Here is a 14,229-nt window from a genome sequence, read left to right on the forward strand (position 1 = left end):
ATTCTATTCATGTAAAAACACGCTGATTCCCGGACCATCCGTGGGCCAGATTGTGAAGGTGATAGGGCCGCATCTGGCCCACGGGCCTTAGGTAGTCTAGATGACATCCAGGAAAGTAACCGGACTTGGAACATTGTGTAGAGTTCTGGTCATCTTGCCTTAAAAAAATATATTGTGTAAAAGGCTCAGAAAACGACAACCAAAGTGATCGAGTGAGATGCAACAATTCCCATGTGTCGGAAAGGTTACGTTTGGGATTTAGGACAAAAGAAAGTACTTCACACAGCAGTGCTAAACTTTGGAACTTGCGGCCACAGGGAACAGCAATAGCCACTGATGTAAGAGGATTAAACAGATTAATGGAGGATTAAGCTTTCCAGTCAGAGGAAGTATGTGCCTTTGAATAAGAGTTGGTGGGAAATGAAGGCGAGGAGAAGCCGTATTACTGCATTATTTCAGATGTTTATTTGGGATAATTGTCCACCTCGTATATCACACAAGTTGCCTCATCTGCAGAGGTGGCTCTGGGTTCTAGACATGTCAAAGAAAGAAAGGAGCTAGGCCACTTATTTCACAGCCTCATTAACTGCGAATCCTGAAAATTTGGGTCCTGTTGGGATTTTTGGGTGTTAATTATGAACCCTTGTTGGCTGCATCACCCACTCAGGTTTGGGGCGGCTCTACAAAATGCAGGGGTTCAGTTAACGAAGCTCCTGGGAAATTGACTTTATGGGGTCACCCTGATGTGAAGATGTGGTTCGCATGTGGGATTTTGTACACAAGATCAGCTGATGGGAACAGAGGGAGAATTTTTTTACAAATAGCCTTTACTGAGGGCAAGATGCTATTTACCAATGGGCGCCCAATGGCAATATTCTCAATTACAATACTTGTCTGTGTCCATTTATGGTCCCAGGCTACCTGAGAGATCGTATCTCCCTATATGAACCTGCTCATGCACTAAGACAGTGAGCCCCTTCCCAGCTCAGACAGTAGAGCATAAGAATCTCAGGGTCATGGGTTTGAGTCACACGCTGGGCAAAAGATCCGGTCTACTATCAGGGCAAACTATGTTTTAATTGCAGGTTCTAAATGTGTTCTGCTGTATTTCAGCTTTTGTTCTTAACCAGTTTGCTTTTATTACATTATTGCATTTTATAATGCTTTTAAACGTCGGAAGCTGCCTTGAATTCCACACGGGGAGAAAGGTAGGAGATGAAAACATTTAATGGTAATACTAAATTGCTGGGGGAGCGGGGGAGTAATTGGATCGTAACAAAACACCAGACAGTTGCTATTGTTTCTCAATATTTATTGGAAGCTTGTAAAGTAGGAGATCAGCACCTTAAGGAGCTGAACAGACAAATAAAGAGTGCGTCAGAAAATGCATTTTACAAAGAATAAATTGTACTGGGGGAAACATATGCAGCGGCTGCAAAGCAGGTTAACTCCAATCAAAGTCACAGAAACACTAACTCTATGTACGCCAACCTCGTTTGGTGAGTGATTTGAACATTTGGAGCACGTATTATCAATGTATGTGTAAATTAAGATGGATGCACTGATGTTTATTGTGCTGTGCATGTGAGCTAATTATCTGGCTCCCTCGCTCCCTCCCTCTTTTCTTTAAACAAATTTGTATATAAAAAAGGGGTGTGAGTTTTTGGATCTGAGTTTTTTCTACTCTATAACAGTTTGATAGCCCATATAAGTATTGGAAACTAGGTCCCTTAAGAAACTGGGTTCTTACACTGTGTAATTAGCATTTCCATATTCATTAATTTCCATATTAGCCTGCGTTTCACGATGGGGTGTGTGTGTCCCAAAATGGAGAATTTGGTGTATATTATACCAGGAGTGCCTGATATTTTCTTTTTTTAATTGTTGGCCGGATTTTAATTATGAAGGTATTTATTATGCTAGATATAGTTCCTTTCTCAATTGACAGATTGATGACACTTAACAGAGCTATAAAAAGAGAGGATGATAAATGCCTGGGATGAATTAAGTGTCCCCACATTCAGTTTTTCAATCCAAAATTTAAAGGTACATTTTAGGAAAGGGTCGTAAATTCTCTAGTGGAGATAAATTAATTTGCTCTAATTTTGTTTAAAGGTATTTAGTTGTTTTTCCATTTCAATCCATTGTTTTTTGTCGTCATCACCGCAACTGATAATTTTGAAAGGCCTTACAAATGCTGTAGATAACTTTGGCTGTAAATCTTGATTCCCCCCCCCCCCCCCATATAAATGAATTGAATAAATTCTGCCACAAGTTTAGCTTTCGGAATTTCAGTGAGCAGAACTTTAAATTGATATGAATTTGGGTCTAACAATTTTATGGCAGCTGCTCTTCCTAGCCGTGCCATACTGAAAAAAAATTCCCACCACCACTCCCAACATTACTTAACATTTATTTAAAAAGGATTTAAAAAATCATTATGAGACGTTTTTAGGGATAAGCACTCCTATGACACTGTTGTTTACTGAAAGTGGTGTCAAATGAGTTACTTTTTTGTTGTTCTCTGGAAAGTCCAAAACATTGCTGATTTTTCAATAATTTGCTTAACCACATTGTTAGCATATAATCAAGGCACCACACCTATGAATTTCCCTCTCGTATTTTGATGCTTTGAAAGTTACAAATTTGTTATCAAAAGCTTACTCTAAAGAGAGAAGGAATTTTATGTTACTTTATGTAACAGACTAAATTCAACGTTTGTGGATTGGGTCAGAAACCGACCTGGTCTAAATGAATACATTTCGGAACTATATTACAGTCTTTTTACCAATAGGCTAGTAAACAAGTTGGCATTTTGTCTGATTAAACTAAACAAATCGAAATGAGCCAGGAGATTTGGAAGTCAGCAGTGGGGGGGAAGGCCTTTTCTGTGGTGATCCCCCCTGTTAAGTTGCTCAGACTCATTCTCGAAGGCCTACAATTCAGAGTGAGACGTCTTGTGTTTCGCAAGGCTGGCCCTGCAAAAAAAACTCTCCTCACATTCAGAGCATTTGTAAAACTTCTTTCCCATCCAGATTTTCTGGTGTCTTTCGAGGCGTGACACTCGATCAAAACCTTTCCCGCAGTCGGGGCATTTGTGCCTCTTCTCTCCCGTGTGGATTCTCTGGTGACTTGCAAGGTGCAACTCTTGACCAAAACATTTCCCGCAGTCGGAGCATTTGTGCTGCTTCTCTGTGTGGATTCTCTGGTGTCTCATGAGGTGTGACGCTCGACCAAAATTTTTCCCGCAGTCGGTGCAGCTGTGGCGGCTCTTCTCGGTGTGGATCTCTTGACGTCTCATGAGGTGGGACGTCTTGCTGAGTGTTTTCCCATGCTCAGGTTCTGGGGAGGCCCCCGCTTGCACATCGCGGACCAATTTCATTCCCCCATGACAGTTTCTCCTATGCCAAGCAAGATACGAATTCCATCTGAAACACTTTCCACAATCGGGGCACCTGAAGGGTTTCTCTCCAGTGTGGGTGCGCTGATGTCTTATTAGCTGCGATATCCACCTGCACTCTAGCCCACACTCGGGACACGGGCATGATTTCCCTTGTCCGCTGGATACTTTGTGCAAAAGGGGGGCCACTTTCTGTCCCTGGTGAGCCTTCTGCCTATGACGGGAAAGAGATGAACCCCACATGAAACGCTCCCCGCAATCGGTACACTGATAGGGTTTCTCTCCAGTGTGAATCCGCTGATGTGCTTTTAGCACTGACGAGTGGGAGCATATTTTCCCGCACTCCGGGCATGGGTGACCTTTCTCCTGCCCACCAGATATGTTGTTCTGGAGGGGGGAAGATTTCATTTCCTGATGCATCTCCTTGCTGTGACTGGCAAGACAGGAGCTCCGTGAGAAACACTCGCCACAGTCAGCGCATTTGTAGATCCCCTCTCCAGTGCGGAGGCAATGTCTTAGGAGGTGCGAAGCCTTGCTGAACCTTCTTCCACACTCACAGCATCGGGAGGGTCGCGTGCTGGGTAGTTTTTTCAGAAGAGGGACCAGTCTCTTTCCCCGGTGAATCCGTTTTCTATGACAGTCAAGAGATGAGCTTTGGGTGAGGCACATCCCACAATCAGCACGTTTATAAGGTTTCTCTCCAGTGTGAACAACTTGGCGTCTTATTAGGCGCGATGGCCTGTCAAACGTTTCCGCACTCTCAGGGCACGGATAGGATCTCCCTTGTCCACTAGATTCTTTTAGCAGGGGGAGGGTCAATTTCTTTCGCTGGCGACACACCTTCCCATGGCGAATATAACCTGACTGCCACATGAAACACTCTCCGCAATCCATACACCGATAGGGTTTCTCTCCAGAGTGGAGACGTTTATGTATTTTCAGCTGTGATGGCTTGAAGAATGTTTTCCCGCACTCGGGGCATGCGTGGTATCCCTTCTGCCCACCAAATACATTTTTCCGCAGGGTGGCAGATTTCATTTCCTGGTGCACCTCCTTTCTGTGGCTGTCAAGAGATGAGCTCTGTGAGAAACTCTCTCCACAATCTGTGCATTTATAGGGTTCCTCTCCAGCGTGGTCTCTTCCAATATTTTTAAGGGGCTTCTCAGCCGAATGCAGCATCAGGTGTTTTCTCAGGTGTGTTGGGCAACTAAAGGTTTTCTCACAGTGGGAACATTTGTGCAGTTTCCCCCGAGTGCGGGAGGCCTTCCCACTTCTCTTGCCATTGATGGTTCCCTGGTAGATCACAGTTATACTTGCTTCCCTGCCAACCTTCTCACAAAGAACAGATCTTTGCTCATCTTTCCTCAGGTAGATCACCTGCTGCCGTTCCGCTCTGTGACTATTCTCCAAGACGTCTCCCTCCTTCCAATACTGGGGTCTGTTGTCCTTGGCTTTCTCTGCCGACACACCCCATGGCCCCATCTCAGGTGGATGGTTCTCTTGCCCATTCTCTTCAGGCAGATAATTCTCGCGTCCATCTTCCTGCGCTGACCCAAGATCTGTTGAAATGACAAAGAGTTCTCCTGTTAAGCGTTTACATGGACCAAGAGAATGATGAAGGGCACATTTTCTGTCTACCTAAGACTTGCCAGAAACAACAACAACAACAACAATAATAATAATACTAAATTATTATTTATACCCCGCCCATCTGGCTGGGCTTCCCCAGCCACTCTGGGCGGCTTCCAAAAAAAATATATTAAAACACTGTAATACATCAAACATTAAAAGCTTCCCTAAACAGGGCTGCCTTCAGATGTCTTCTAAAAGTCTGGTAGTTGTTTTTCTCTTTGACATCTGGTGGGAGGGCATTCCACAGGGAGGGCACCACTACCGAGAAGGCCCCCTGCCTGGTTCCCTGTAACTTGGCTTGTCGCAGTGAGGGAACCGCCAGAAGGCCCTCGGTGCTGGACCTCAGTGTCTGGGTAGAACGATGGGGGTGGAGACGCTCCTTCAGATATACTGGACCGAGGCCATTTAGGGCTTTAAAGGTCAGCACCAACACTTTGAATTGTGCTCGGAAACATACTGGGAGCCGATGTAGGTAACAGTAAATAATTACTAACTCTCATCTTTGTAGTTTTATCTACAGTCACACCTCTTGTTACATTTCCTTCAGGTTAAATCTTTTCAGGTTACGTTCTGTGGCCACCTGGAAGTACCGGAAAGGGTTACTTCCGGGTTTTGCCACTCGCACATGCGCAGACGCTCAAAATGACACCACGCGCATGCGCAGAAGCGGCGAAACACGCAGGCGCAGGTTGCGTTCTGCTCATGTTGCGAACGGGCCTCCGGAACAGATCCCGTTCGCAACCAGAGGTACCACTGTATTTTGACTATTGGCCTTTGACAAATTTCACGGTTACGTTTTGATTCTATAAGGATTTTCTTCAAGCTTTGACCTGAATAGAAAGGTCAGATTGTTATTGTACTTTCTTTCCAACAGGGTGGATTTGATTTAAATCATTAGTCAGTAAGACTTAATGTAAATCTTTTTTTTCCCTTCTCTTTTTTTACAGAAAGATTCATTCTTGCTGGTATAATCTTAATATTTACAACCAGATGAAGGTTTCACTTTTGGAATAATAAATTTTCAGAGTAGTTTCTACAGTTATATCAAAAATTACAGATTTGGTTATACTATTAGAAATACATAGACAGATAATTATGAAATTATATTGAGGTTTACTAAGTTAACTGTTTATATTTGGACAACTTTTCTGCTGTGCTTTACTGGAAGGAGAAAAACAATCATTTCCTTAATAACAATTTAAACAATTTATTTAACTATAGCAATAACATTATAGCATATGTATCCATGTTTGTTAACTGATGTGGTTAAACATTTTTTAAAAAACAAAACCTTAAGACTGAGTTTTAGCACACATGAAAAATTTAAAACAAACCCTTATTTCCTGAACAATAGCCTTTGGACTATAATGTAACTTAAATAGAAAACTATCTTTAGAAAGATGTTTCCTCCAAAAGCATTTTATTTTAAAAATCCGATTTAAATTTTAAAAATCCTATTCTTTTATTTTTATGCATGACGCTTTGCAATTTTATCTGTTTTGAATGTGTCTTTACACTGGATCAAAACTGTATTTCATCTACTTAAGATATTTAGAAGTGTTTCAGATTTTTTAAAAAAAGATTCTTACCCAACTTAAGTTTGAATTTGTTGGCTGGTGGATAGCATTATCCAAGTTGTGCCTGCTAACCTCTGTAACCATTTCCTTCTATTTCTAACGATCAGGCTGAGCGTGCCATTCCGCTGCGGCCAAAACAGCCACATACAAAGAGGAAAGTATCCACAGCCTTGTGGGGGAAAGCCCAAACGCTTGCAGAAAGAAACTCTGGTTGAAGGAATTCTTACCAATGTCAGTGTCATCCTCCCATGATTCACTCTCTGTCTCCTGAAGATTCACAGATCCTTCCTCTGGGAGCGCAGCCACCTACAAGAATAATGCAAAACCCATCAGGCAGGGGGGTCGTGTCTTAACAGAACCATTCCCCTCGATCATTTAGCACCTATTAGAGATATTTGCACAGTATGGAAATGTAACATGGTTCACTTTCAGTGGAGGAAACTGAAATGTAAAAGTCGCTTAAATAAACCTGCTAAATCACCTGTAAAAGCTGCTTAAATAAACCTGCTAAATCACCAAGTTAGGATTTTTTCCTGGGGAATCCAGCGGAAGTTTTCTGGAAAATCTACATAACTTTTCTGTTTTGGCAGGCTGACATGTGATTTGGTTCCATCTTTGTTGTTGTTGTACACCAGCTTTACATTTCTGTGTGTGTTGCTGTTTTTAGATGTTTTTAACAGGTATTTTAATCTTACTGCTTTAACATGACTGTGTTTGCTACCCTGAGCACTTCTGGGAGGAAGCGCAGGCCGCAGAGTATAAACATTTGTGGAAATTGCAGTAAAAATGTATGAGATTTTTAAAAAGTCATCTCCAGTGATGTGGATTTGCCGGGGGGAAATCTGCTGCCCTGTGGGTTCAATTTAGCAAATTTATTTAAGTTACCTTTAAATTTTAGCTTTGTTCACTAATCACAAATACATCGGGGAGGTCCACCCTCACCACAATGCACTGATCCAATGTTCTCCCTGTCACAACCCTGTGAGGTAGCACAGGCTACAAGAGATCAAGACGGCAGCTGAGCTAAACGGGAATTTGAACTCAGGTCTTCTCACTCCCACGCTAACCACACTGGCTCTCTGACATTTTTTTAAGCTGACTGAACCAGCACCAGGTGAGATCATTCCAAAGGCAGGTCCCAGCACCAAGGTGCAGCTTCAGGATACAGTCGCACCTTGGTTCTCGAGCGGAATCCATTCTGGAAGTCCGTTCAATTTCCAAAATGTTTGAAAACCAAGGTGCAGCTTCCAATTGGCTGCAGGAAGCTCCTGCAGCCAATCATAAGCCGCGGAAGACGTTTGGCTTCCACAAATACAGGCACGCCTCATGTTACGTTTGCTTCAGGTTGAGTGTTTTCAGGTTGCGTCCTGGGGTACGACCCGGAAGTATCAGAAAGGGTTACTTCCTGCTTTCGCCGCTCACGCATGTGCAGACCCGCAAAATGATGTCACGCACATGCGCAGAAGCGGCGAATTGCGACCCACGCAGACACGGGTTGCGTTCCTTTCAGGTGGCGAACGGGCCTCCGGAATGGATCCCGTTCGCAACCAGAGGTAGCACTGTAGTTCGCAACCTGCAACACTCACTTCCAGGTTTGCGGCGTTTGGGAGCCAAAATGTTTGAGAACTGAGCTGTTCAAAAACCAAGGTGCGACTGTACAACAAAGGCTGTAGAGCAAAAGTGCCCATTCCCAGACCACCACCACCCCAAATTCTGAGGGTGGTGGAGCTACCAAGAGGGCTTTCTCTCCTTATCTTAACACCCGGGGAGGTCTGTAGGAAAAGAGGTGGTCTTTCAAATATTTGAGACCCGAGTTATTTCTATCCCCTCCATGATATTCTTTATTAGTTTTTTAATTACATACTATATATACACATATTACATTTATACTTGCTCCTAACAGCTGACTTCCCTCCTTCCTGCTTCCAGCTTTTTTATATCGTCTCTAACTTTTTCGCATTGTCTTTACCCATTTTGTATATCATTCTTCTTCTTCCATCTTTATCCATACAGTGTCTGTATACAAATAAATCTTTCTCTATGTACAAAACTTGTTGTCTGTCTATGTTCATTTACAAATACTGTTAATTACCTTGTTTACATTTTATGTTTTAGTTCATATTATCATTAATGTCCAATAAAATTTCTTTTTATTTTCCCATTATGAGGTTTATTTCCACTCTACTGGCTTCACTATTTCACCTTATCCTATATATGCCATAAATTTTTCCCATTCTTTTTGAAATGTTTCATCGCCCTGCTGTTGAATTTTCCCCATTTGGCTATTTCTGCATATTCCATGACCTTGTACTGCCACTCTTCTACTGTTGGCATTTGTTGCTGTTTCCACACCTGAGCCAGCAGTAACCTCGCCGCCGCATATAAAAACAATTTCTGGTCCTTCTTATCAATGTCCTCTCCCACCATTCCCAACAAGAATGCCTCTGTTTTTTTCAAAAATGTATACCAAAATCTCTTCTTTAATTCATTATACTTTCCCAATAAGTTTTCACCTTGTCACATGACCACCACATGTGAAAGAAGCTACCTTCTTTCACCCCACACTTCCAGCAATTCTTTTCTCCTGTTTTATACATCTTTGTCAATTTAATTGGTGTGTGGTACCATCTATACATCATTTTTAACAGATTTTCTTTTAACAAGATCCGAGTTACTGTATTTTTCGCTCGATAACACGCACCCGACCAATAACACGCATGTAGTTTTTAGAGGAGGAAAACAAGAAAAAAAAATTCTAAACGAAACAGTGGATGTATGATTTTTGTGGTTCATGCTATGGCCACAGACATGTGATCTGACAGTGAGTTTGGGGTAGCCCAATGCAAAAATCCTGAGGATCCATGTTTGTAACCATGTTTTTGCACCACTGCAGCCCCAGGTAACAGTGGGTGCATGATTTTTTTGGTACAAACTGTAGCCATGGACATGCTATGTGATCTGATGGTGAATTTGGGGTGACCCAGTGCAAAAATCCTGAGGATCCATGTGGATCTGTGCTTTGTAACCACGTTTTAAGTGGGGAGGGAAGGAAAAGCACTCAAGGGACAAGGAGCACGCATGGAGCAGGCTCTGCTTCTCTCCCTCCCCCCCCCCTTAGCAAGCTGAAAAACTTTGCTGAAGGGACAGAGAGCCTGCTTGTTTTAAAGGAGCCTGCCAGTAGGCTCCTTTAAAGCAAGCAGGTTCTGCTTTTCTCCCTCCTTAGCGAGCTGAAAAACTTTGCTGTAGCGAGCTGAAAAGCAAAGCGGGAGGAGACTGAAAATCTTGCCTGCTATTTCCAGCAAAGTGGGAGGAGAGAGATACAGAGAGCCAGCTTGCTTTAAAGGAGCCAACCGGACAGGAGCCGCTTACACTCGTGTAAGCGGCTCCTCTCCCACTTTGCTCCTTTAAAGCAAGCAGGCTCTGCTTCTCTCCCCCCCCCCCTTAGCGAGCTGAAAATCTTTCCTGCTATTTCCAGCAAAGCGGGAGAAGAGCTGCTGAGTGGGGAGGAGGGAGAGAAGCAGAACCTGCTTGCTTTAAAGGAGCCAACCGGACAGGAGCCGCTTACACTCATGTAAGCGGCTCCTCTCCCCTCCCGCTTTGCTCCTTTAAAGAAGCAGGCACTCTGTCCCTCTCTCCTCCCCATTCAGCGGCTCTTCTCCCGCTGGAAACCCGGAGGAGGGAAGCATTCGCTCCATAACACGCACAGACATTTCCCCTTACTTTCTAGGAGGGAAAAAAACGCGTGTTATGGAGCGAAAACTACGGTATTTCTAAGCACTATGGAAATTGTCCACTTGGGAGTTAAGGCCCATTTTAAAGGCAGAGACCGATTTTGTCCTTGATTCAGCTCTCTCTTACCTGCTCTTCTCTTCTCTCGGGCACCAGGTGCCTGATCAGGAAATCCTCGGCCAGGGACACGGCATGGGTGCTGCTCTCGAGGCAGTGCTCCTTCATCCAACTCTGCATCTCTGGCGGCAGGACAGCCAGGAACTGCTCCAGGATCAGCAGCTCCAGAATCTCCTCCTTGGAGTGCCTCTCGACTTTCAGCCACCGGTAGCAAAGCTCCTGCAGCCGGGTGTAGGCGCCTCTGGGCCCTTCGGCCTCCTGGTAGCTGAAACACCGGAAGTGCTGGCGGTGCTTCTCCCTGCTCATGGTGTCTCCTTGCAAAATGGCGGCCTTTACCTTCCCATAATCCTCTCTGTCTGGGCCCTCCAGGCTTTTAAAGGCCTGCTCGGCTTCGCCACCCAGCGCAGGCAGGAGCCGGGCTGCCCACTCTTCCTTGGGCCACCGGTAGGCTTCAGCCACTTGCTCGAAGGAGGCCAGGAAGGTCGGCGCATCGTCCCACGGGGTGGGTTCCTGCGGGGCTCCCGAGGGAGGAAGCTCCACTGTATTCAAGTACTGTTGCCACTGTGTTTCCCATAGCTGGGTTGAATTCTCTTGAGGTTCCTCCTTCACATTAAGCCAATCTCCCGAGCTTCCGAGGGAACACATTGCTTCAAAAGACTGGCTTCCTTCTCCATCATCCATCATTGGCTTGCAATCCGCGCCCTCTTGTTCAACCATCATTGGATCTAAGAAAATAAACACAGCAGCACCAATGAGATCCATCCACCAAGTCTCGAATCCCAGAGTGGCATTTCAGATGCCACAGGGAAGGCAACACCAGTGTCAGAAACTCAGAAATATACAGGTAAGCTGGGTGCCAAATGGCTCCTCAAACAAAGGTTACAGTGGTTCTCACTCGAGATTTTTTGTTTTTATTAAACATTTAAACAATTTCCCCCAGTAGATGTACAGTGGATGCTCAAGTTGCGAACGTGATCAGTGTGGAATCTGCACACGCACAGGTTACGATTCGGCGCTTCTACAACTGCTGAAACCTGGAATTAACCAGTTCTGGTACTTCCGGGTTTTGGCAGTCCGTAGCCTGAAGAAATGCAACCTGAAACGTCTGTAACCCGAGATATGACTGTACAATGGTACCTCCGGTTATGTTACCTTCAGGTAACGTAATTTCAGGTTGCAAACGCGGCAAACACTTCCGGGTTTCGCTGCGCGCGCATCTGTAAAAATACTCTGCGCACTTCGCAGAAGTGCTCTATCGTGCCGCACATATGTGCAGAAGCGGTGCCTCTGGATACGGACTTTTCAGGGTAAGTATGGACCCCTGGGGCGAATTAAGTTCGTATCCAGAGGGTGCACTGTATTTATTTGTAAACAGCAGATCCACAACTCAGCATGGCAGTTAGAACTTGCTATTTGGGTAAAACTAAAGCTTCAACTAAACTTTGTTGTCTTTTAAAAATATTTTTTAGTGAATTTTACATTTTTATCTATTATATATTCTTATATAAAAAAGAAAATAATATGTTTAAATATTTTTGTGTTTGAGTATCATAGGCAAGTAATTTAGTGGAGACTAAATGTTTGCTTTTGCAGGGACTGAAAATTCTAAACAAATAGCCCCACTGAACTCAACAAGTTTAATTCAATCAATAATGATAAAAATAATAAAAATAAAAACTGCCAAGTAAACACTGAATTGTAGATACAGGAATCTGTCAAGGAATCTGTTTTTTTTGGGGGGGGGTATGTGCTTTTAGAACAGCCCCCCACCAACTGAACACCCTCCAGATAGGCAACTTAATAGACATGACTAACTTAATGGGCCCACCTTGAGTAGGGCCCATAATTTATTATTACCTGCCCTCCACTCCAAGGTCACAGGACAGGTTACAACAATTACAACAGAACGGAAAAAAACAGTTTAAAATAAGTTAAAAGTCACAGAGAGAAGAGACTTAAAAAATCTACATGCCAGGATACAAGCTAACATTAACGTGGGACGCTTCCCAGCTCCTTTGGGAAATGGAAAACACGACACCCCAAATCTAGACCCAATCGATTTAGGAAACCAAAAAGGGGGATCCTTTTAGGATCAGTTTAGGAATAGAGGAGATCTCCCCAGTCGATATGGCGGGGGGTAAACATCCCCCCAGTTTCTAAATTTCGAGCCCAATTCTCTACATGTCCGCTCAGAGGCGAGCCCCACAAAGTTCAATGGGGGCTTATTCCCAGATAAGCGGGTACAGGATTATAACCTGCAACCCTTACTTGGGAAGGATCCCCATTGAATCCCACGGGGCCTTACTTCTGGGTAAACACGTGGCAGCAATCTTAAGCGGCCTCTCTAGGGAGCCAGCCCCGTTGAATTCAGTGGGGCTTTGCTGGCACATAGGAACAGATACCTGCTCATCTCTCTCTTATTCTTATTATTGCCAGAAATTCTTATTTTTATTGCTGTTATTAATAAATAAATAAAATAATAATATAATAATAATAAAAATAAATAAATAAATAAATAATAATAATAAATAACTAAAATAATAATAATTATTATTATTACGGAACTATCCTCTCTGCAACTCACCTACCGGGTCGCCACCGCTCTTCCCGCGCGCTCTGCAACTGGCAATATCGCTCCCGGAAACGGAGCTCAACGCTCTGCCCCGGCGCGAAACCGGAAACCGGAACAGTGGGCAACCCCAACTCTATGACCTTTATGGTTTGGGGCCACTCTAGGACTCTGCTGATTGCAAGTGGCCCGCTTTCTTTCTCCCATCTCTGTCTGTAAAGCAGCAAATCGCCTTTTTTTCTCTCCTCCTGACTGTTTCTGTTTCCTTTTTCAATCTTATGCATTTCTTTCTAGAGTCTTGTGGAACTGAACAGTCGGAGGATCATTTATTATAGCATGAGCTTTTTTTGGGGGGGGACAAGTGAGGATAGTGGGGCTGAGAGCTTGTGCCAGGGGGAAATAGATGCCACAATATTCTGAATTTGCTGCGAGAGAGAACATGACACCCCTCTGGAAATTGTTTTTATTTTATTTTTGTTTGTTTGTTTGCATATTTATTTATTTATTTATTTATTATCATTACAGTGGTGCCTTGGGTTACATACGCTTCAGGTTACATACACTTCAGGTTACAGACTCTGCTAACCCAGAAATATTACCTCAGGTTAAGAACTTTGCTTCAGGATGAGAACAGAAATCATGCGGTGGCGGCAGCGGGAGGCCCCATTAGCTAAAGTGGTGCTTCAGGTTAAGAACATTTTCAGGTTAAGAATGGACCTCCGGAATGAATTAAGTACCGTATTTTTCGTCCCATAGGACGCTCCGTCCCATAGGACGCACCTAGTTTTTTTGAGGGGAAATAAAGGGGGGGAAATTCCCTTTATTTCCCCCCCCCCAAAAGCAGGTCGAGGAAACAGAACCAGGTCGAGGAACACCGGGATGGCGGCGCTGCGCCTCCCTGCTGTCCCCCGAGCTTGTGGGGCTGGCCGATGTCTGCCCTGCGCGAGGGGTGCTCTGCATCAGGGCGCCCCCCCTGCGGGGTGGCAGGCTGCTATCCGCAGCGTGGGGAGTCTTGCGGGGAACTCCTGCAAGGCTCCCCACGCTGCGGATGTCTGCCTGGCGCGGGGGGCGCTCTGCTTCAGGGCGCCCCTCGCGCTGGGCAGCAGGCTGCTATCCGCAGCCTCGACATCACTGCCGGACCTCCCGCAGGGCTGCCTAGGCTGTGGATGTCTTCCTGAAGCCTGGAGAGCGAGAGGGGTCGGTGC

The 14,229-nt window shown here is 44.5% G+C and overlaps 1 protein-coding gene across 1 annotated transcript; it reads right to left on the bottom strand.

Moving 5' to 3' along the window:
- Nucleotides 1–1,295: 1,295 nt before the first annotated feature.
- Nucleotides 1,296–13,118, bottom strand: LOC310701122 (uncharacterized protein). The gene is made up of 4 exons (XM_083491433.1): nt 13,044–13,118; nt 10,468–11,180; nt 6,837–6,915; nt 1,296–4,959 (listed from the first exon to the last, which is right to left on the bottom strand). Exons 2-4 carry the CDS (start codon nt 11,173–11,175, stop codon nt 2,936–2,938), a joined length of 2,811 nt encoding a protein of 936 aa, XP_083347559.1. The 5' UTR covers nt 11,176–11,180; nt 13,044–13,118; the 3' UTR covers nt 1,296–2,935.
- Between the last annotated feature and the right edge of the window lie 1,111 nt (nt 13,119–14,229).

Source organism: Podarcis liolepis, assembly GCF_965112155.1.
Source record: "Podarcis liolepis genome assembly, chromosome: 2".
NCBI classification, from domain to species: Eukaryota; Metazoa; Chordata; class Lepidosauria; order Squamata; family Lacertidae; genus Podarcis; species Podarcis liolepis.